This window comes from Paroedura picta, chromosome 13, assembly GCF_049243985.1.
Source record: "Paroedura picta isolate Pp20150507F chromosome 13, Ppicta_v3.0, whole genome shotgun sequence".
Taxonomy (NCBI): Eukaryota; Metazoa; Chordata; class Lepidosauria; order Squamata; family Gekkonidae; genus Paroedura; species Paroedura picta.
In genome coordinates this window covers 12,969,929-12,994,122 of record NC_135381.1, presented here as the reverse complement: position 1 = coordinate 12,994,122, position 24,194 = coordinate 12,969,929, and the positions used below count along the sequence as shown (strand labels likewise).

At 47.3% G+C, this 24,194-nt stretch overlaps 1 protein-coding gene across 3 annotated transcripts; it reads right to left on the bottom strand.

The window, feature by feature from the left end:
- On the bottom strand, positions 1 to 23,937 carry HSPB8 (heat shock protein family B (small) member 8). 3 transcript variants are annotated; one of them, XM_077307907.1, is made up of 5 exons: positions 23,726 to 23,937; positions 21,230 to 21,337; positions 17,072 to 17,666; positions 9,787 to 9,850; positions 1 to 2,497 (listed from the first exon to the last, which is right to left on the bottom strand). In XM_077307907.1, exons 3-5 carry the CDS (start codon positions 17,466 to 17,468, stop codon positions 2,338 to 2,340), a joined length of 621 nt encoding a protein of 206 aa, XP_077164022.1. In that variant the 5' UTR covers positions 17,469 to 17,666; positions 21,230 to 21,337; positions 23,726 to 23,937; the 3' UTR covers positions 1 to 2,337. The 3 variants fall into 3 exon arrangements, with proteins under 3 accessions (XP_077164022.1, XP_077164023.1, XP_077164021.1); XM_077307908.1 differs by lacking the exon at positions 21,230 to 21,337; XM_077307906.1 differs by lacking the exons at positions 21,230 to 21,337; positions 23,726 to 23,937 and having other exon boundaries at positions 17,072 to 18,279.
- Between the last annotated feature and the right edge of the window lie 257 nt (positions 23,938 to 24,194).

Here is a 24,194-nt window from a genome sequence, read left to right as displayed (position 1 = left end):
AACTCCACCATTTGTTTATTAATCAAATAAATGCACAAATCTCATTTTGAAAAAAAGAAAATGAATCAGGTCTAAACAGTCATATCTTATACATTTTTAAAACACTTCTGGTGTCTCGACGGCTTGTCGGTCTACAACATAATCTTGATTTTTCTCTCAACAGAAACACGGGGCTCCTACTCCATGGGGGGGGGAATTACATACGGGCAGGAGCATAATAAACCGTTTATTCCTATCGCCATAAATATTTCACATCCACTGACATTCAACTGACGAAGACGACTTGTTATGTATTTTGACAAACAAAACTGGAGCACGTAAGACCTTGATGGGACGGTGAGCCGCAAGGTGTGTTAATTGATGTGGGAGAACATCTTCATGCAAGAAGGAGCCGCCAATGTGATGTTGTCGTGGTCTCAGCAGCAGTAAGACTGGCTTGGCTCATCCTGATGCTGGATGGGTCACTGTGGCCGTAGTGGAGAAGAGTTGTTGGGAGCCAAAGAGCTCTGCCGCTCTCAAGAAGAAAGACGTTCTCTATCTTCTTCAGCCCTTCAGCATCAAAGCTCCAGAAACATCTGTAAACTGGGATGGACCAATTGCAGGAGCAATTTCAGTGCAAAATCAGTGGTTGGTTGGTACGGGTTTTGATGGGCCACAGGCAGCCCAAAAAACCAAAGGGCTGAGAATCATGGTCAATGAAAGGTAAACATTCAACGAGGGCTGGCTATTCCAGCGCCAGGTGAACTTGGAGAAGTTATTTTTGCTGCCCAAAAGTTTCTTCACCTCCTTGGTGGATTCCTTTGAGGCAGGAGCTATATCTGGTTCACCATATGCACAATGGCTAGTATTTTAGGCTTCAAGCTCTACATACATCAGGCTGGGCAGGGACTTCAAATGGCCAAAGAAGGGCAGCAGTGGCCAGAAGAAGAAGGTACAGAATTGCATTCCATGGACAGGCACAGCAAGTGGAACAAGGTATCTGAGTTATGGGTTATGTGTACCATGGTAGATAGCAAGGGATTTCAGATCTCAACCAATTTTGAATGCTACAGCAGCAGGTTGGCTTTCACACTGTCCAATAAACTCTTGTGTACTTTCAGCAAGGGTGATGCCACATCTTTGCTACCTAAGAGTAAGGTATTTAAAGGTCTAACAAATAAGTGGCTTACTGCAGGCTCTTAAGTTGAATGTCAGGCTCTTAAGCCTGCTGCCTCTTTAACTCTTTAGTACATCCAGTCAGTCTTAGGAAGGTTAATGAACCTGGGTCTTCAAAGTCCCTGGGTTGGATGCCGCCTAAATTTTCCATCTGTAACATGGAACTTTCCTGCTACCGGGGGACAGGGGGAAACCTCAAGTATTTACATGAAGGAAGAATCAGTGGAAATTAGTTTGAATCCAGCTTCCTAGCCAGAAAGATCTGAAACACCAGCCCTAGGATCAGAAGTTGCCACGAGCCTGTACTCCTTGGGGACATCTTCAGGTAGTTCCCTCCTCAGACTCAACCTCAAGCGGGTTTGGAAGCACTACAGGTCTTGCTGGGTGGTGTTACTCTGGTTCACGGTCATTATTATGGGGCCTCAGGAACTGTATAAAATGGGGTGTTATAACATATGAGATGTTATAACAATGGCTACTGGGGAAAAGGGGAAGGGAGTCAGCATGGTAGAGTCAGATCTCAGAAGCTAATCAGGGTTGGTAATTGGATGGGATGCCACTAAGGAATGCCACTGAGTAAAACAATGGATGACCGATCTGTGGCTCTCCAGAGGTCCATGGACTACAATTACCATGAGTCTTAGATGTCCATTACAATTATCAAATGTTCATGGACTACAATTACCATGACTATGGTCCATAGTCTATGGACCTCCAGAGAGGCACAGTTTGGCCATCCCTGCTACAGAGGAGGGCAGTGGCAAACCGCCTCTACTTTTCTCTTGCCTTGAAAGTCCTTGCCAGGATTGCTGTATGTCAGCTGTGACTTGCTGACATTACACACACACACACACACACACACACACACGCACACACACAACTTGAAGAGCCCTCAACTTGAAGAGATAGATTTCCCAGGCTTCTTTCAGCCCACGCTGCTGCTGTGCACGCTCACAATGGCATCTGAACCACAAAGAACTCACGAGACATGTCATTTCCAGGGTGCCTGGGCCGTCTCCCAGCAACAAAGAGATCTGACTAGAACTTGGGAAGCAGCAGGACCGGTTCTTACAAAAGGAGATCTTATAAGAAAATGTACAAAATCAAATCGGCTTTTGGCGAATGCAGTCACACAAGGAGGGATGAGCAAGGGCTGGGAGAGGATGAAATACAAGGAGAGCCTCAGGCACAGGTGGCTTCCTGGTTGTCCACAGGTATCTCGTTGCCATAGCTACTGTCTCCGTACGGGTAGTAGGGAGGTATCTGAGGAGCCTCAATGATCAGCAGCCCCTCCGGTGATAAGGAAGCAAATACTGTGGTGGGATCCACCTCTCCTGGAAGCCTAGGGAAAAAATGAAACGGAAAATTTTGTTAAGTATCCTGATTTAGTCTCAGGGCAAACTTAAAGACAGATTCTTGGGCATTGAATTGCCCAAGAATTGAATTGCCCAGGATTGAATTGCAAGAAATATGAGGCCAGCAGCATCTTTATTGCCCTTAAAGGTGCCCCTGGATTCAAAATTTGTTCTGCTGCTTCAGACCAACACCTGAATCTAAGAAAAATATAGCTTGAGATAACAGCATTTGCAGTGGAGTTTTTAAAAAAATCATCATGATAGCATTTTTGCATTTATTAACGGGTGTGTCTATTAATGTTGCCCTCGGCTAGCAACCAGTGGGAAGATCAGAGCAGACAGAGGCGGGTGTCAGCAGCACTGCAAAACATTGTGACATAATTTCTGGCTGGAAAACTGGAAGTGACATCACCATGTTGTGCAATGCTCTAGGAACCTCCCAGTCTCTATGATCTTTATTATAGAGATCAGAAGGATTCCTAGAGCATGATGCACTCCAGTTTCTCAGGTGGAAAGGATGTCACAGTGTCACACAACTCCGCCCCCTCCATATTTTAGATTTTAACTATTTATTGTATAACATTTATATATATTTTATTTTTTTTGAATGTTTATTCTGTTGCACCCTGCCCTGAGTCCAAAAAGAAAGGATGGTGATAAATGCAACAAATAATAAAAATATTTTCTCCACAAGCACATGGAAGCAGGCAAATGGCAAATATTGCAAAACTTCACAATATGAGAAACTTGGTGTAGTGGTTAGGAGTGCGGACTTCTAATCTGGCGAGCCAGGTTTGATTGGCGCTTCCCCACATGCTGCCAGCTGGGCGACCTTGGGTTCACCACAGCACTCATAGTCTAAGGCAGGGGTAGTCAAACTGCGGCCCTCCAGATGTCCATGGACTACAATTCCCAGAAGCCCCTGCCAGCATTTGCTGGCAGGGGCTTCTGGGAATTGTAGTCCATGGACATCTGGAGGGCCGCAGTTTGACTACCCCTGGTCTAAGGGGCCGCCTATCAAAATATATCTCCCGGAGGGTGCTTGCCTTCACAACAGCAAATTGCTTGGTAGTCCCCAGCCCTGAACAAGTTTGACTAGCCTCGGTTAGGGCCAGGGCTGAAAAAGCCCTGGCCTCTACCTGGTGGAATGAGCTCCTGGAGAACATCAGTTCCCTAGGGCCTGTAAGATGGAGTTCTTCCGCCAGGCTTATGGCTGAGGCCAGTTTGGACAAGGGAGCACATGAACAACAAAGGGTCTCCCCCTGCTGCAGTCCGGACGGTTCTCACTGCCTGCTCCAATGAGGAGTACTGTAATGGGGATGTTACCAACAGATTGTCCAATTTAACTGTTGAATTGTTTTTAATTGTTTTAATGATTTTAATTGTTATTATACCTATCAATGTAAACAGCCCTGAGATGGCAGGCTGATAGGGGCGGTATAGAAATCTGGTAACCAGCCAACCAACCAACCAACCAACCAACCAACCAACCAACCAACCAACCAATCATTCAGCCTCTGCAGGCCCCTCCAAACAATCTTTAAATAAGTAAATAAGTAAGTAGTATCTGCAGGCCTCTCCAAACAAGGAAGAGATGGCCTACTCTCTTTCGTCCACAGCTGCCTTTAAAAACTGACCACTGTTTTGCTGTTTGCTTCATTTCCATTGTGTTACATTTTGTGACCGTAGGCTGACCCTGGTGTTCCAGGACAAAAGCCAAAGGGAATAACGGTTCAGTAAACCACTGGCAGGTCCAGAAACCTCCTGGAACAGTTGTAATCAATTCATTGCAAGGTCTGAAAAGTCTGTTTCATTGCATCACATAGCAACTGGCTTGTTTTTGTAATTAGCAGAGTCTCAAAAACATGACAAAGTATTTGAAAACTTGGCCTAATAAAATTAAAGGTTTTGAAACACTTGACCCAATTTGACTGGTCAACTGACCAGATCTTTTTCTTTAAACAGGCAAATGATCATCTGGGCATGGAATTGGGGTCACTGTGGGTGGGGCAGGTAATAGTGAGTTTCCTGCATTGTGCCGGGGGTTGGATTCGATGACCCTGGAGGTCCCTTCCAACTCTATGATTCTAACTCTATCTCCAGCCCATTCCTAAACAATGGAGAAACGAGATTTGCACCCAGATGGTTTATGGCTAGGGTTGCCAGCTCTGGGTTGGGAAATACCTGGAGAATTTGGGGGTATAGCTGGGAGTGGGCGGAATTTGGGGCACGGAGGGACCTCAGTGGAGTATCATGCTATGAAGTCCACCCTCCCAAGCAGCCATTTTCTCCAGGGGAACTGTCTCTGTTGCCTGGAAATGAGCTATAACTCCAGGGGATCCCCAGTTAACACCTGGGAACTGACACCCCTATTAAATACCTGAGGAGGGATTTTAATTTGGGTGTCCCCCTGTCCAAAGTTAATATACTTCTTGACAGTTTCCCTAATCTAGTGGTGAATGAAAGAAATCACCTGCTTAAACCGTAGGGGTTATTTCAGCATGAAACTGAAGACGAGGGTAGAATGTTGAAGAAAGAGTTCTGCATACTTTTCTGCTGAGGAGAAGCCATGCTCCTCCTGGTACTGTAATTCTGGCTTTGCATGAGAGAGGTCTTTGTATACATCAATGTAAATTCCTTGGCAGGGACCAGGGTGACTGGCTGCTGGGGCAGATTAGAGCAAGGACACCCAAGAATGTTTTGCATTACAGCAGAAAAAGATCCATGTCCAAAAAAGGAGCTCCTTCTCAGGCAGCTGCAAGGACTCTGCGGTTTCATGCACAGAAATTGCAGTGCATATCCAAGCACTAGCAGCTAGGGAGGGTGCAAAAAACATCATAAGTAGTTTATTTAAAATATTTAATTTGTACACTGTCCTATCCAGTGAGCCAGCCCAGGGCTTCCAGAAGAAGGATAAAAATCTCATGATGAGATGTCATTTCCTGCTTGGTTCAAAACCTGGTTTCCATCTAAAACCTTCAGCCACATTTGTGCTCTGGCTGTCCTGTGTCTAGGGTTGTCAACTTGAGGAAATACCTGGAGGGGGAGGGCACTCAACCTGAGCTAGCACAGTCCCGCAGGGCCTGCAAAGCAGAGCTCTTCTGCCACACTTTTTGGTTGGGACCAGTGAGCTGATAACATCTCCTGGGCCTTCCAGAACCCCCTCCTATCAACTCAAATTTCAAAAAACCTTTAATGGCATATAAAGACATTGTCAAGATAGGGGGAATTCATAATTAATTGATAATCATTACATAGTCTAAATGAAACAAATAAGTGAACTAAAATAAGCAGCGACCAACAAAAGATTACTCCAGAATGCCCAGGAATCAGCAATGTCCACCAACTGTGGATGCCCCTGTTCTAGAACTGTTTCTTGACTAGCTGATTGTCCCTTTGTATCACAGTGGCCAATAATTCGGCCACCACCCCCTCCTATCAGTTATGCCCACTGGATACCTCACATTGCAGTCTTTGGCCCAACCAATCTGTTGGGTTACGGTTAAATGGTTAAAGGATTAATGGTTAAACATTTAGCGTTTGGGTTATGTTGGGTTATGGCTGATTGTTAAATGGTGAAAAGGTTAATGGTTAACTGACTAGTGAAGTTAATACAGTTTACAAAGTCTGGTTCTTGAAAGCCAGCATGATTTAGTGGTTAGCAGTGTGGACTTCTAATCCGGCGAGCCAAGTTTGATTTCCCCGCTCCCTCACATGCAGCTGGCTGGGTGATCTTGGGCTCATCTTGGCCCTGATAAAGTTGTTCTGACCAAGCACTAATATCAGGGCTCTCTCAGCCTCACCCACCTCACAGGGTGTCTGTTGTGGGGAGAGGAAAGAGAAGGTGAATGTAAGCCGCTTTGAGACTCCTTCAGGTAGAGAAAAGTGGCATATAAGAACCAACTCTTCTTCAGTAATATCGGGGCTCTCTTAGCCTCACTTCCCTCACAGGGTGTCTGTTGTGGGGAGAGGAAAGAGAAGGTGAGTGTAAGCCCCTTTGAGACTCCTTCAGGTAAAGAAAAGCGGCTTATAAGAACCAACTCTTCTTCTTCTTCTTCTTCTTCTTCTTCTTCTTCTTCTTCTTCTTCTTCTTCTTCTTCTTCTTCTTCTTGTACCATTTCATACTGGAACATGTATATTGAGCTGTATTGTGAACCACCTTGAGCATAAGAGGGGGGCAGTATAAAAATGTAATAAATAAAAATTAAAAAAATAAAGATATGTTGCCATGGAGGCCTCCCTCCAAAGCAGCCATTTTCCCCAGGGGAACCAAGTGGATCAGTTGTAATTCCAGACCTCCAGACCCCATCTGGAGGCTGGCATCCCTCCCTGTGACCCTATCATGATCCCCCATCTCCACTACATTTCATCTCACCCCAGCAAGTGCTACCCAAAATCTAAAGACAATCTTTGCACTATGAACAACGATGACCAAACAAATATGTAACAGGATGTTCCAAAGGTAAAATAATCTGCAATACAGGATATGGACATCTCCCCCTTTCCCCTATATGATTTCTCTATCAGGCTGCAGGCTGCAGGCTGCATCACTTCTGTTGAGGGAGTCCCAAACCCCAGCTGCCCCTGCTACTTTTATGCACTGGTGATAAGGCCAGAGTCCTGTCCATCTAGGAAAATCCCCTGAGCCTTGCAATCTCCAGACAGAGAAAGTTCTCGAGCATGACTCAGTGCTTAAAAGCAAACAGTGGGGGCTTCAGAGCGTGAGCCGCGGATTCCTAAATAGATTTTTAAATGCATGCTGATGAGTCATTTTCTAAGGTAACTCTGAGCCGAAGCAGGAAGTCACCTTTCCTCCCTGGCCACCTGCTTTCTCCAAATTCCCCTTTCTTCAAGGGCCGTGAGCAGGGCTGGATTTGCATGAAAAGAGGCTCTAGGCTATTCCACTTATGTGGCCCTTTCACCTCCCATTTTTAAGTTTGTAAATTACACGAGAGATAATAAAATTCATCATTGCTGTGCGATATCTATCGATATGTTCAATGAAACATGTTGTGATTGGTACTAACCTTTATTAAAAAAATGTGGAATATAGGCCCCTCTTGATCTTGAGGCCCTAGGCTGAAGCCTAGTTAGCCTACAGGAAAATCCGGCCCTGGCCGTGAGCCTACAGTTTGGGAGATCCAGCAGGTTCTCCTGAGTCATTCCAGCCTTGGGATGGATTATAAATCTAGGTACGCCTGTCCTGTAGCCTTATTTCTCTGGGGTCAGGGATTACCCCGTTAATACTTGTAGAGCAGGGGTAGTCAAACTGCGGCCCTCCAGATGTCCACAGACTACAATTCCCACAAGCCCCTGCCAGCATTCGCTGGCAGGGGCTCGTGGGAATTGTAGTCCGTGGACATCTGGAGGGCCGCAGTTTGACTACCCCTGTTGTAGAGTGTAAAGCTCTTCAGGGGACATACTAGGGGAGGCAGTCCTGTAGGTACGTAGGGTCCAAAGCATGTAAGGCTTTCCTCTCCCCACAATAGATACCCTATAAGGTAAGTGGGGATGAGAGAGCTCTGAGAGAACTGTGCCTGGCCCAAGATCAACCAGCTGGCTGCAGGTGGAGGTTAGTGGGAAGTCAAACCTGGTTCTCCAGATCAGAGGTCACTGCTCTTAACCCCATCATGCTGGCCCTCAAGAGATGGTGCCAAGATTTAAGGGCTGTTCTCCCTATGGTACTTAGGGCCAGGAGAAGCGTTATACTTAGTAAGCTACCAGATGGGATTCCAGCCAAAGTCCGTGACCTAATTACCGGTGAGTGCCCAAATGTGAAGAGTGTCCCCATCCTGAACCTTCCAGAAGACCATTGTCAGAAGATAATGAAAGTGATGACTAAGCTACCAGCTGGTGGGAAAGGTCAAACTTTCCTGGAGACCTGGTTCTGTTTGAATCCTGCCAGGCACAAATACTCTTTGTCCCCTCGTGGTCTTTTACAAAAAGAGAACAAGGGTCAACGTGGGTGCAATATAGCACGATCTAGAACATATCCTTCTAGTGTTTTTAAATGGCAACAGCAGGTGTAGGGACCCCTTGTTAGATCACGGTTTCTGGTTGGCAGCCTTCACCTTTTCTTGTGGTTTCACTGATGCCCACAAGCTATTATTAATCTTGGCAGGGGGGAAAAGACAAAGAGAAAGTACTTGACTTTTTCTCCCTTTTAGGAGTAACAATACTGGTAGGGAGAGTATTTTCAATTGGCGAAACTATATGAGCCAGGGCAGGTTCTCCCTCAGCCCTATACAGCTGCTTCATAGAACAGAATGATCTTCATAGACTCATAGAGGGAACCTCCAGGGTTATCTAGTCCAACCCCCTGTACAATTCAGGGAGTTCACAACTGCCATTGTCCTTTTTCTGGAAAGAGCTGGCCATTTGAGATGTAATGTTCTAGTAATTTGACCCTGTGAACGCTGTAATTCAGCAAGATGAAGTGTGCCCCCACCCCTGGGTCCCCTTCCCATACATTTAATTATCACGTTAGAGCCAACCATTGTCAATCCAGTCATATATACTGAAATGTATCACTGATAGATGAACCTTTGGTCAATCTGCCAAGGAGGGTTGTGGAGGTCGCTAACTTTTATCACTGATATATAGAAAAAGAGCTGGCCACTAGGATCGGCAGTATAGAAATCTATTCATCCATCCATCCATCCATCCATCCATCCATCCATCCATCCATCCATCCATCCATCCATCCATCCATCCATCCATCCATCCATCCATTCATTCATTCATTCATTCATTCATTCATTCATTCATTCATTCATTCATTCATAGGGACTACTTCCTTTTGTTCCATTGCTCTGAGAGAATCCCTCTCTCCCATGCTATTATTAGCTCCAGTAGGGGAAAAGAGAGGTACAATCTGGGACTGGTAAATGTGGAGACAGTTACATGTTATGTTTCCACAATAAAGCAAATAGTATTTATGTGGCATCATTTCAGGATGGAATCATGGCACAGACGGGAACATAAGTCCCGTCCGTTTTCTCATGCCACAGTCCTAATCCAAATTAGCCTCTTTCACACCTGCTTTACGGGGAAAAAAATGCAGAGGAGTTTGTAGAACTACCAAATCAGGTCTGGTTTGGCGGTGAACCCACATTCATCTTTTTTTTTTGCTAAAACTCACTAGATGTCTTTTGCATCTGTGGTGTTTCTCACGGCACAAAGAGATGCAAATACACAGGGGTGAACTACAGACATTCACAGAGAGATACATGCAGAAGAACCGTAGAACAAAACAGCTAAGGGCCTTAGTACTTACTGGATTTTCTTAGTGAAGTTCTTGGAGACGATCCCTCCTTCTTCTTGTTGCTCTTCGTGTTTACCTGCCAAGATTAGAATGGTGGGGAAAAAACCTTTCAGCAAATCCTGAGAGAACAAATTTCCAACAGTACTTCTCACCCAAAACTATCTGGCAGCTTTCCTTTCATCAGCTAGGGTTGCCATCTCCAGGTTCAGCAATACCTGGAGATTTGAAGGTGAAGCCTGGGAGCATGGGTTTTAGGCAGGGGAAGGACCATGGGGGAGGGGGGTCTTAGCCATGCAGCCCACCTTCCAAAGTCTAACTTCTCCTTGAGCAGTGGAATAAGATGTTTTAAAAGAGATTTATGTACCCTGGAGATCAACTGTAATTCCAAGATATCTCCAGACCCTACCTGGAAGTTGGCAAACCTTCTGACAGTGCCATCCACCCACCCATCCATCCATCCACTACCAGTGGTGGCCAATTGTGGCTCTTCAGATGTCCATGGACTAAAATTCCCATGAGACCCAGTAGGAACTCATGGGAATCGTAGTCCATGTACATCTGGAGAGCCACAGTCTGACCACCCCTACATGGCTAGACTCTTTGTCTGGTAGATTATACATAGCTATCACGTTTTTTATTTCTGCTCTTGTTCCAAGGAGCTCAGGACAGTGTGCATAGCTCTTCTTTCTTCCTTTTGATCCTCCAGCATTCCCAACAACCATGTGAGGTAGAGAAAGTGGACAGGAATGACAGGCTCAAAGTGACTTAGTAAATTTGAGTGGGGATTCAAACCCAGGTTTCCCTTGTCCTACCCCAGCATCCTAACCACTATGTGACCCTGGCTCTCTGTTACCCGTTTGAATTCCACTTGTTGTTTACCTTTTACAACCTCTTAAATTGACCTCCCTCCCGCAATAAGAACCATCCCGGTTTATTTTCGTTCACTGCCTTGCACAGGGTCTACGTGTCTCGTTTAATGTCGGAGAGATATTTACCCTTCAGCTGCGTCTCATATTCACAAAAGAAAAATGGCATTCCCACCCTCTTTTTGTGCCAGCAACTGGGTACACTTAAAAACCTGTTCTGCATCCAACTGCGTCACGATGAGTCCAATTTAGCCTACAGTCCGTCTCGTTTGCCACAGCAAGATTGTAAGTGCAGGTTGTTGTGTTTTACATACACGGCGCTGCCTTTTTATTGAGGCAATCACTGGCCTAGAAAGGTCCATCCTGCATACTCTGACATTCTAGAACAGGGGTAGTCAAACTGCGGCCCTCCAGATGTCCATGGACTACAATTCCCATGAGCCCCTGCCAGGTGGCAGGGGCTCATGGGAATTGAAGTCCATGGACATCTGGAGGGCCGCAGTTTGACTACCCCTGTTCTAGAATCTTGGGTAAATGTCCCGCACATCACTGGAGCTTTTTAACTAGACTTGAGACTTGCAAACAAACAGGAATTCTACTGCCGAGTCACAGCCTCCCTTTGAAACCATATATTTTCTCTCCTGGTTTTTTTTTTGGTCCCTCCCCTCCTAGTGAACATCCAGCCTGAAGAAGAGTTCTAGAGAAGCCAAAAGCTTGCACTGTGCATTGAGATGCACACCGTTTTGTGATGTCTTGTATAGTCCTAATAGAAGATATTCCAGGATTTTGGTTTTGGAATTTATCTGCAAAACAAGGCAGTTGCTTGCACCTTGTGCTTGCATATGGCTCACGCAGGGCATGGCTCCCCGACGCATAGTTCTGCAACCCTGTTTCCAAGAGGGTTGTTCTTTTACCGTTTGCAGGTGTGAATCTGAAAAAGGGGGAATCAAGGGGTCCTTTGTCTGGCAAGCTCCCCCTTCTCCAAATTCTACCCTCTTCAGGCTCCACCCCACGCCCCCCAGATCGCCAGAAATCCTAGCTCGGATCAATCCAGATCCAACTTAGATTTCACTTCAAGCCAAGTTCTGGGAGCAACTCCCTGTCAAGTGTGATGTTGGTTTAACCAACCAAGCCCTCTGGAACAGCTGCAGTCTGAAGCAACTCAATAAACACACAGAGAAGCTATGTGGAGTGGCATTTTCAAGCAAGAACAGTCCCAAGTGGCTCTGTTTTGCTCCTTGCCAATTTCAGAGAGCTCCTGCAAGCAATAAAAGGCACAGGAGAGCGTGGGCAGGCACTGCCCAGATATGGCTTCAGAGGAACAGCTGAGGAAATGCCAGGCCACATCAAGGGCTCACAGTAACTTGGAAGTGGAGGCTGACCGTACCCCACCTTTCACTGCTCAAAGGAGCATATGAACGTCTTTTCCTTCTTTTCCCAGCAACAGACACCCTGGGAGGTAGGTGGGGCTGAGAAAGCTCAAAGAGAACTGCTCTGTGAGAATAGCCCTGAAAGAACTGTGACTAGCCCAAGGTTGGCTGCATGTGGAGAAGTGGGGAATCAAACCCAGCTCTTCAGATTAAAGGTTGCTGTTCTTAACCACTAGACTAGCGATCCCCAACCTGTGGGCTGCGGACCACATGTGGTCCTTCGACTAATTAGAGGTGGGCCGCGAAGGACGCCTCCCCCCCCCGGCCCTTTACTTCATCCCCCCCGCCCTTTACAACACATTTTGGGTGTCATTGTCTCCCATCACTCCCAGATGGGACTATCTCGTTGCAGAGAAACAAGCTCAGGGTTCCCATTGATTTGTCATTGTCATGAGTTAGAATTTCCATGAAAATAGAATGTTCCTTATGTTCATTGTTGTGGCGTGTCTGTATTTTATTTTGAAGGGATGTTTAAACATTACCATAGCGACCAGAGTCAGAGAGCGTTAGGGCAGTGGTTGAGAGTAGAGGAATAAACTACCTCCCCCCACTGGGCCTCAGTAAAAGGTGTTGAGTGGTCCCCGGCTTTGAGTGGTCCCCAGTGATAAAAAGGTTGGGGACCACTGCACTAGACCATCTTGGCTCTCTGAATGAAACCGTTCCCCAAATTTCCCTCTTCATAGGCACCAACCCCAATTCTCCAGGAATTTCCCAAGCCAGAGTAGACCAGTCTCATTCACACATTTGGCTGCCATCGAGAAATCAAATGACGTGCATGGACATGCCAACGAGTCCTTGCTCTTTGTGGAACAGGTGGGGAATTTCAGTGGCTTCCCTCGCTTTTCACAGACCGGAGGACCCTTTAAATTGTCTTAAACGGGTTCTACTGTAATGTGTTCCGAAATCCCCGTCTCCGATCTCTTTTCCCTTTGTCTCCCTGGCCTAGTCTCTCTGGGCTTTTTAAAATGTTGTCAGGTACACGGAATTTAATCAGAGATACAAAGCTGGGTTGGCACCAGAGCTGCTTGTTCGTCTCATCCCAAAGCCTGCGGGAGAGGCAGATCAAAGGAGAGCCCGCTTTTCAGAACTGCAGATCAGACAGCTTGTAAGAAACAGGGAGGGAAACGCCGCAACTTGACAACTTCCCCGATGACGCGACATCTGGAAATTAATTAAAAACAACCCAAACTGCAAGGACAATTGTTCCATATTATAGATGGGAACAAAGGCTGAGACACGGCCTTGGGACGTGGAAAAGAGGGGAAGGAATGGCGTAAATCCAGATTAAGCCAAGTGTGGCTCAGAGAAGGTACCTCCTGTGCCAGCCCACAGCTGGTCCTCCTGTTCCCTGCTATAGGTGAAACTGGAATCCAAATAGTTAAGCAGGCCATGGCTGGGTGGGCGGGGGCTGGTAGATTAAGGCAAATTAGGGAGCTGGAGATCTCCTGGAATTAGAGCTCAACTCCAGACTAAAGAGGAGAAGAGGGGTGTTTTGGAGGGGGGACTCCATGCCACTTGACTCCATTGAGGTCTACCATCACTCCAAATCATGCCTACTCCTGGCTCTACCCCTAAAGTCTCCAGGTTTTTCCCGACCCACAGTTGGCAACCCGAGAGCAACTGTTAAGAGGCACGGCTGCACTTGGTGCCACTTCCCAGGGAACATTGCAGCAAGATCTCCCAGTTGCAAACTGGCAACTCTACCCAGGTCTTCCCAATCAACCCTGTGGATCATGATAGCCCTAAATGTATGAGGGAAAACATGGAGGACTGTTTTCCTTTCTTGAACGGACCGTAGCCCAGAAAAGTCAGCCCACGTTGTTTTCCCCCCAGCAGGAACATGCTGTGTGCAGACTCAAGGTGTCCCTTCCTCCTTGTGGGGAAATAAAGGCAGAGAATGTTTGTCCTTACAGAAAGGGGGCAATCCTATTTAAATCCTATTTAAAAACGCCACATGCCCATTTGCCTCTCAGCATCTGCTTATAAAACTACACTTCACCTTCCTACCTGGGAGCCATTTCCCACCATGATTTCCTTGCTGCTACAAACATAGAGGCGTTCGCAGCCCCAGCTGAGAGCCAGCTTGGTGTAGCGTAGTGGTTGAAGAGTGGCAGCCTCTATTCTGGAGAACTGGGTTTGAATCCCCACTCCTCCTTCCACATGCAGCCACCTTGGGTTAGTCCCAGAGATCTCTCCGCCTTATCTACCTGACAGGGGTCTGTTGTTGGGAGAAGGGAAGGCAATTGTAAGCTGCTCTGGGACTCCTTTGCTAGTAAAAAGAGGGGTACAAAACCCCCCAGCTCTCTTCTCTCCACACAGGGACATCTCCATATTTCCCCCTGGCATCTGCACTATCCTCCCCTTGCAACCCCAGGGCTTCCCCCGCCATTTTGTTTCTTTACAAGAACTTTTCTAAAAACCAAAAAGTCCGACAGAGGGTAAGCGAGCCACTCCAAAAGTGAACTTGGAATTGTGGGAATGCTTACCTTCTGAACCACATGGATCTCAAATCTGCTTAGATTATAATTTCCTGAGAGGAGATCTTGAACCCAAGCATGTTTGGGAAAACCCTTTGGGGAAGCAGGGGAAACCAGCAAGAGCTATGACTGCATGACAGTGTTGTATGGAAGCACCCCAAAGCCCACTGTCGTTGGAAGGTGGGCAATGTGGATGAGGTGCTCCACCCCAGTAAAGCTGGCCTTCCTGTTCCTGGGAAGTATTGAAGTATTCCTCGCTGTATACGCAGACATTGGTGGCTCAGTTCAGACAATTCAGCAGTTGATTCAAACAATCCACAGACATGCGACTCCCTCTTCCTCCTCCCCTCCCTCTCATGCACTGCATCTTTCTCAATTTCCCATTGAGCGGACAACAAACTTTTGCATAAGATCTGAATTTGCCAATACTGGGTAGCATTTGTCTTCCAAGCCAAGAACCATGGTTTTAACTGGGTTTCCAATCTGGGTTTGGAAGGTAAGCAACCTCATTCGTTAATATACATTTATATATCACTTTTCTCCTCCATGGAGAACCAAAGTATCTTACAACATTCTCCCCTTCTCCATTTTTGATACTCACAAGCAGTCCTCTGAACTGGCCTAAGCTCACTCAGAAAACTTCCATGGAATAGTAGGGATTTGAACTCGGGACCCCCCCCCCCAGATCCTAGCCCAGGACCCTAAGCATTGGCTCTCTGTTTGTAATCTGATAATCTGGTGTCATTGCAAACTATGATCCTCCTCTCCCCCGCCAAGTTGCAGCTGAATCATGGCGACCCCGAAGGGCAGGGATGACCAAACTGTGGCTCTCCAGATGACCATGGACTACAATTACCATGAATCACTGCCAACTGGCGCTCATTGTCACTGTAGTCCATGGACATCTGGATAGCCACAGTTTTGGCCACCCTTGCCATAGGGTTTTCAGGGCAAGAGTTGTTTGGTGGTGTGCCTCCACGTCACAATTCTGGAATTCTTTGGAGGTTTCCCATCAGGAGCAAACACAGATTATTTTTTGAGATCTAACGAGATTGGATTTACCAGGTCAGAGTAACCTATTATTAATGCTGGGGAAAAAAGGAAAGGGAATCCATGTACAAGACGAAGAACATATTTTCAGCCTATTCAAAAGACTCCGTAAATCCATAGAAAGTCCAGAATATCTATATATTGTGTTAAATCAAATACAGGTCATCACAGACCTGAGATGAACTTATAGACAAACTTTGTAAATTCTAATGTAATCAACGTCCCACAAGAATCATTTATGGACGTTGTGTTTTGGAGCACATGTCCTTATTTATCAAGAGCTCCTCTATTTCTGAACCACTCACTAGATGACACTTGTTATAAGCAGTTGAGTAGGCTTGTGCTCTAGAAATTCACACCAAGGATACACCCCTCCTTTTCTTCACTATTTTCTTTTGTGGTTTGTTTCTGGGTTTTGGCAGGGCTGTTTACAAATTTTGAAGTTGATGGATCACCTGCCTTTATGCTGATCAATCAACAGATTTAATTTAATTTCAATGTTATTAAAAGAGCAGAGAGGTTTGGATACTGAAACCAAAAATAACTTGTGGATGAATCATCAAAAGCTGTCACGTGCTTAGGAAGAAAGGCCATTTTTAAAAGGCTACCCTTTCAATTTCCCATTCCAGTAGCACACTAGAACCAGAATAGTTCCCTGACCCCAAAGAGCAAAAAAACAAAACAAAAAAAGCCCTCCAAGTCAGAACTGGAATCCTTAGCTTGAAGGGGATTTCTTGGTCTGATCATAATTTGCCAATTAAGAATTTCCCAGCCTATAATTTAGGGCCAAAATAGTGATTAAACTGTGGATCTGTAAATTAATATAGCCCCAAAGAGCGACTCCTCAGGGGTGGAGGGCTGGATAGGGTCTATACAACTTGGGAGATCGGGTTCTCCCTATACATTGCCCCAGGCAAAAATGCCCAAAATTTGCTTATTGCTCCAGTAGTGAAAAACTACGGCCCCCAAATTTAGCTATAATGTAGCAGGGAGACATGGTGAAATGGGCAATACAGTCAGTCAGTAACCTTTTATTGGCATAAAATATGTATAAAACCTATAGAAATAGGGTTTAACATTGTATTGAAATAATAAAATAGGGCATGGGGTTACATAACCAAACACATCTTAAAATGATAAACTATAAAAGAAATGGGGAATACGTGAGTTCAAATCTTTGCTAAGTGATGAAACACACCATGTGACTTTAGGCCAGTCATTTGGCTCAACCTTCTGACAAAGAGAGGATCTCACAGAACGGTTGTGAGGAGAACTGGAGGATGGGGGAGGGAAAGAACCATATACATCATCCTGAGCTCCTTTGTGGGATGAGCAGGTTCCAAATTAAAAAGCACCAATTAAACTATGTAGCCATCCCCCCCCCTCCAATGTTACCCTAAAAAACACATCACATGACTTATGCCCACCACCCAGCAGTCGGACAGACCCCCCGGCTTTATCACCTGTTACTCACCTGACACTTCCACGTAACCATCTTTTGTTTTCACCGTCAGTTCCTCAGGTTTGAAGCTTTGCACGTTGACGCACACTTTCCATGGCTCTCCCGACAAGGACGAAGGGCTTCCCCCGAAGGGAGTCCCTTCTGTGTAGCCCCCGAACCTGGAGCCGTACCCTGGCGGAGACAGGCCGGTGCTGCGGACCATCCCTGACCTCAGCGGGCCTGGCCATGCGGTGGTCAGCCGTGGGCGAGCCCAGTCCGGCCAGTCTGCGGTTAGGTCTCCCGAAAAAGGGGACATTCCAAAGTCATCCTCCAAGAGTCGAGAAGACAAGCTGGGCTCTCGGAACGGGTCTCGAAGGCTTCGGTGACGGCCGGGGTAGTGGCAGGAGAAGGGCATCTGGCTGTCAGCCATGATCCTCTCTTTCTCAGAATCCACAGAAAGGGCAGAAGGGAAAGGATCTAAAGAAGATTAGAACCCAACAGAGCTGTTCTTAGTGGCCCTTGAAGGTTTTCAAGCAGTCCTTTCTCGTCCCAGACACGAAAGTGGCACCCGAACGACGACGTCCAAAAGCGGAGATCCGCCTGCTCAACCCACAGAGCGCTTCAGCAGCTGTCAGGAAGGTGGGGAGGAAATTAAACTTCGGCTTCTGGATCCTGTTTCAACCTTCACAACCTGCTTATCATCTTCCCTCCCCCCTCTTCCAACCCCGCCAGCCAAAACACGACTTCAATCTGAAATAATGAAGCGCAGCTTCAAAGCAATCTTGCACAATCTAAGCAGAGGTCTTGTTTGCTTGAATTCCAGAGTGGGAGGGGGGGAAACACCTCGTCCGGCTAAAAGATTCAGAGAAATTCACCTTTGTGTCCCACTCGGGGACTTAAATACACTGTTCTGCTAGGAGCCGAGAAATTTCTCTAAAGTTCCACATGACTGTTTGCCCTTTTTATACGCCCTCGGCGCCTGAGGGGAGGTGTTGCAATCCCTGCCCTGCAAGCTGTATTTTTGGAGAGGATGAAACACCCCTGGAGAATCTGAGCGGCAACAGCTGATCTCATCCCAATGGGGCAAGCATGCCGCAATGGAGATCCAAGTTTAGGCAGCCTGTCTCACATGTCCCCCTCCCTCCTTCTCCTCTTGCCACCGTAATATATACCACAAGTCAAGTAGGCTATTCTTAGCTTTGAGTGTCAGGCCTGCCTCCCTGTGCATGCCTCTGAAGATTGACGCCTGGGACTCTTTCGTTTATGGCAGGCGCTTTTGTTTAGAGGAGTCTCTCTCTCCCTCCCTCCCCCCCTCCAGTTTTTAACTGGTTCGGCTCCTGTACCTTTAAGCAGGCAGGCATTAAACCAGGAAAATTCCTTCTTCCTCTCCTCTCCTCCTATCTCAGTTCCAGGAAGCCTCTTACCTTCATTTATGCCTGTCAGCTGATAGTGGAACTAGGGTGATAAGAACTTAAAAAAACAACAACCCTGTTGCAACTAGTCCAAGAGCCAGATAATTCCAGGGAGTCTGCAAGGAAGACCAGAGGCCCTCCTCCAGATTGAGCCTGGAGCTCTCCGGGAATTATAACTGATCTCCAGATTACAGAAATGTGTTTCCCTGGGGATGATGGCTGGTTTGAACTGGGGACTGTATGCAATCCCACCCCATTTAGGTCTGTGTGTTTTTCAGACTCTCTTTGTGCCAACTGGGAGTATTTCCAGGGAGTTTTCAAAGTAGGCCTGTGTTCTAAAGCCATGAAGACCATTCCGCAATCACGTTCCCCTCCACATGTGTACAAGGCCGGACGGCACCCCTGCATTAAATGTTATGAGGCTTGGGAGCTCTGCATTTGGCTCCTGACGTGGAATTCTCTCCCGAACAGATCAAAGGCGAAACCAAAAAGCTGTACAACAATTAGTCTCTTAATGAGCTGCAATGTTTTGGCAACCCCCAGAGGCTGCTGGCTCTGGCGTATCCAATATAGGCCGGCTGGCGTTCAACTTGCCCAACGTCACTGACGAGATAATTATTGTTTGTAGCAGGTTAGTCAACTCCAATTCAGGGTAAGGCCTGAAGATACAGCTTCAAATATGTCAGAGCCACCATCTCTGCAGTTACATGCTTTGTCAATCCGGGGTAACACAGTGGCTGAGAAGAACTTGAATGGTAAACTGTGGCAAGCTAGTGACAGAGAGGTCTATTGATGACTGCTTCAGAGTGAAATAAAACCTCCTGGTTCCAAGGCAGTGTATCTTTGAATACCAGGCTCTGAGGGTAAACAAGAGTGGAGGCCTGTTGTGCCATTCTTGTGAGCTTCACAGAAACAATTGGCTTGCTGCTGTTGAAAGGAGGATGCTGGACTAGGTAGAATTTAGGAACTTCTGAACACCAGGGAACAGGAATGAACATCATAAAGTTCTGTCCTAGGATGGAGGAAGGCACGATGTAATTTCCCAAGAGAACTGCTTGGTGGGTACAGATGCAGGCAGAGAGGTCTAGGACAGGGATAGTCAACCTGTGGTCCTCCAGATATCCATGGACTACAATTCCCATGAGCCCCTGCCAGCATTCGCTGGCAGGGGCTCATGGGAATTGTAGTCCATGGACATCTGGAGGACCACAGGTTGACTACCCCTGGTCTAGGAGATTGGATGTCAGCTCTCGTTGGGCCCCCACCAAAGGCCCAACGCAACAGCTCTGCCTTGTAAGACCCATGGAACTGCCATAGGCCCCACGGGGGTCTGATCTCATTTGGCAGAGCGTCACAGGTAAGTACCATCACGGTGAATCATGCCCAGAAGTGAAGCAGCAACCGCAGTAAAGTTTTTGAAACGGACGAGATGAGGTCTCTGCAACTTAGAACAGGGAAGGTGGCCCAAACACGGTTCCTACTTGGTCCTTGGGGGGAAAAAAAAACTTTTCCAGATCCTTTTCATATTTATTTGCACAGACAACGAGTTCATATTCCAGACTCTTTGTGCCAGTGTGTGGACATAGCTGGTCTGTACTATTTATGCATTTCCATGAGAGTACATGAACTCTTTGAATCTCGATAAACCGAAGGGCAAATTATTTTGAACCAAACGAGCAAACACGGTGGCAGAATTACACCTAAACCCACAGACTACAAAGGGCATAACTCAGTTTAGGATGGCACCATAAATCAGCCCGAGAGAGCCCATCTTGCAAAGTAAGCGATCACTCAGGTAGAAAATAGGAATGTTAGACAAGAATGTTCCCATTTTCCATCTGCGAAATGTTGGAGGAAATGACCCTTCCTGATACATCTTGAGCTAGAGAGATGAATGACTCCATATAGAAATCATGCTTTCTCAGTATCTGTGAAATCAGAGCTGGAAAAGATGCAGAAATGGGGCAACTCAAATGATTAATAGGGTGGGGTTCTTGACCTGTAAAAAACAGTAAAATAATTTGGGGCATTGTAGTTTATGTTTATTAGATTTATAACCCACCACTCCTGGCCAACCCGGAAAAAATGACTAACAGGAAACGTGATCTGGCATATAGATAGATCCAGGTGGGTAGCTGTGTTGGTCGAAAGCAACAGAACACAGACTGTGGCCAGTGGCACCTTTAAGACCAACAAAACTTTGGTGTACATGCACACTTCCTTAGATTTCTTCTTCATGGGAATGGGAAGGCGACTGTAAGCCGCTTTGAGCCTCCTTCAGGCAGGGAAAAGCGGCATATAAGAACCAACTCTTCTTCTTCTTCTTGTATCTGAAGAAGTTTGCATGCACACAAAAGTTTATACCCAGAATTAAGCTTCATTGGTCTTAAAGGTAATCCTGGATCCAAACCTTGTTCAGTGGCATACAGAATGATGCAAAGGGTTATGTATAGGGTGGAGAAAGTGGACAGAGAGAACTCCCCCCCCTTCTCCTTTTAAACTAGAACTCAGAGTTGTTGGGTAGATGAGCATCAGATGAAAGGAAGTACTGTACATGCTTGTGGACTTCCTGAAGGCATCTACCTGGCTTCTGTGACCTTTGTTCAGGTCCCAAAGGGCTTTTTTTTGCGTTCTGTTGCAAGATTCTGGCTCTTTGCTACTAGCCATGGCTCTCCTCTCCACCAGACTCCACCCAGCCAAGGAACCCTCAACGCTACATCTAATTACACAGTGTTGAGAGGATAAACAACTAACTACAGTGGCAAACCCACAGTCATACCTGTCCCTTTGGCAAGATCGGTGTAAGAGCTGGTTCCTCCCGCTTGTTTGCCTGCCAATTTTCTTCTGTCTTGATCTTCCCTTCGGAAAGTGCCTGGCTGGGAGGCCACTGGTTGCCCCCAGTTAAAACAAAACAGGGTTTGAACATCATTGCTTTGTCGCATGGGCGTCTAGTGGTTCGAGCAAGAAGGTGGAGATCAGGCTTTCTCAACCAGGGTTTTGTGGAACCCTGGAGTTCCTTGACAGCCCTAGAAGGGTTTCCCAAATGGGTGGGAAGTCCATTAAATTTTTATATAGGTTTCAAATCGGTTAAACATTTATCAGGTGATATGGCCATATATGGTCATTTTGGCCACCCCCTCCCAAAATGGCCAATGGAGGGCCTGGAGGGGGCGGGGAGGGGCCCCAGGTGGGCGTGTCCACAGTGCTTCCCAACTGTATTCCGCACGATTGCGCCACTTCTGGGGTTTCTCAAAGTCTGAGGAATGTTTCAGAGGTTTCTCAATGGTAAAAAAGTTGAGAAAGGCTGGTGTAGACACTATTTGAGCCACCTTAACCACCATGCCTTTTTCCCACGCTGAAGTGGCTCTGGGAGCAACTGTTAGACCCGCTGATCAAACTTACCCATTCCAACAACTACACGTACGTTTCTTTAGTGGGATAAATTAGTGGCTCAGGTCAGGAAAATTGTGTGTGTGTGTTAAATGTACTCTCCTCATGCACCTGTCCTTGACGTGAACCAGATCCCCCACTTAGTCTCCAAAGGAGCTGACAACATCATCCTCTGATTCTGCATTCTCTCCTCATAACCTCCTCATAACCACCACCCTGTGAGGTAGGTTAAGCTGTGAGAGCTTAAGCCAGGCTTTCTCAGCCAGGGTTTTGTGAATTCCTAGGGTTTCTTGGTGGGACAGGAAGGATTTACCCTAATGGGTGGCAGTTAATTAATTTTTATATATTTTTAAAAATGTTGTTAAACATTTATGGATGCTATGACCATATATGGTCACATCAATCCACGCTCCCCTCTCAAAATGGCCAATGATAGGACTGGAGAGGGTGGGGAGGGGAGGGGCCCCAGGTGGGCATGTCCACAGCTCTGCTTCCCAACCATATTCTGCATGATTGCGCCACTTCTGGGGTGTCTCGAAGCCTGAAGAACATTTCAGGGGTTTCTCAATGGAAAAAAAAATTGAAGGAGTCCAGGGTCAAGCTCAGACTTTTCTTTTACAGGCAGCAGACCCAGCTAAAACAGCCTTGAGCCTGAGAGCAACAAAGAACTTTCCAGAATGTTCACTACCTCACATGGTTCTTGAAGTACAGGAGGAAAATGGGGTGGGGCGGGAAGAGGCACGCCAAACAAGTTAAGGCTACATTCCCATGGAGCCATATAACTGATCCTTGCCATGGCAACCACAGTCAATGGCACGAGAATGTCAGGGAAGCCTGCCCCTCCCTTGGTCCCATCCCAAAGAACCTCACAGCTCCTGCAATGCAGTCCCACTCCTGCTTCACTCCCTTCCCCCCCCTTCACCTGTGCCAAAATCCAGACACCACCGAGACTTTGCCACATCTACCCCTGCCCTGAACCCCACTTGAGGGGTGCCAAGGGGAGAGGCTCAGCAGATCCAGGCTGAGAAACTCCTGGAGATTTGGAAACTGAGCCCGGGGTGGGATGGGGTGGGGCAGGGACCTCAGAGGGTTACAGTGTCCCAGAGCCCTCCGTCCGAAACATCCACTTTCTCCAAAGGGGACTGATCTCTGTTGCCTGGAGAAAAAGGATGAGGTGTAATTCCAGGGGATCCCCAGGTCCCACCTGGAGGCTGGCCTCCTTAACCGCTCCCTATCTCTGCCGAGCTACAATGCAGCCCTACAGCCTGCCTCAGCGGGGAAAGGAGGAAAAAGCCCTTTAAAAAGCTAAAGAGTGGTGGACGGGGGGGAGAAACACAAAGCTCAGGTCTGCCCTCGCCCACACGGAACAGCTTGGCTGCTGGTTAAGAGGCTCTCCTGGGACCTCTTTGGTCATTTTTCCAAGGAAATGCCACTTAGAGGTTGGAGAAGGGGAAGGGAGGGGCAGGGATTCGGCAGTAACAGAAAGCTGGCCGTTTTAGAGGCCGGGAGGAGCCCGAGGCAGAGAGAGAAGCGGCTGAGCGTTTCTAACCGGAGTGAGCTGGAACCGAGCTGAGAGAGTCTTGGGGGGGGGGGGAAAGGGCCCCAACTGCTCTCCAGGGTATTCTGTGCTTGCATTAGGGACGGTGCTTTGCCTCCCCTATGCGCTGCAGGCACATTGGTAAATATTAGAAAGGCATTAGGACTCTCAAGCAGTCTTTGATCCCGAGGACACTGAACTCGGTCACAGAACCTGGGGCCTTTTGCTGCTTGGGGAGGTGGTGGTGGTGGTGGGGGGGGGAATGTGCCAATACTCAGAGAGACTTATGGCTAGCAAAACCTATTCCCTCCCGCAAATTGACGCACCCAGCCTTTAGCAGTGTCTTACCCACAGCCCTCTGGCAGGAGGGCCTGGCGATGTCCTGGCGGGACCAGGGCTCCAGAGCAGGCCGTTGGTCACCGGCTTCCGACCCCGGCAAGGGCAGTTTCGGTCCTGAGTCCGAGAGACGCAGACCTTCGCTCCCCTGGCAGTTCGGCAATGCAGAGAGAAACCTTTCGCAGTGTCCTCGGCTTCCCTGGGCAAGCAGCCACGGCGAGCAGTGTGTTCTTGGCGGGCAGGGGTGGAGTCAGGCAGGGAGCCAGGGAAGCAAGTGGGCCTCAGGAGGTGCCTGGTTTTAAAGACAGAGATGCTATGGCTCTTGTCCAGCTCTGGGAGGGCCCCATGGTGCCTGGCTGGTGACCCTGACACGCTGAGGCCAGAGGAGGGAACTGCACTTGCTGTGCTTATCCACAACCTGCCCAAGGCAGGAACGACTGAGTGTAGGGTTGCCAACCTCCAGGCAGGGCCTGGAGACCTC

Excerpts from the sequence above, each read along its gene's own strand:
- HSPB8 (XM_077307907.1), bottom strand. The coding sequence starts at position 17,468 with ATGGCTGACAGCCAGATGCCCTTCTCCTGCCACTACCCCGGCCGTCAC. Across the intron at positions 9,851-17,071 it reads TGGTTACGTGGAAGTGTCAG|GTAAACACGAAGAGCAACAA; the intron begins GTGAGTAACAGG and ends TAATCTTGGCAG. Across the intron at positions 2,498-9,786 it reads AACTTCACTAAGAAAATCCA|GCTTCCAGGAGAGGTGGATC; the intron begins GTAAGTACTAAG and ends TTTTTTCCCTAG.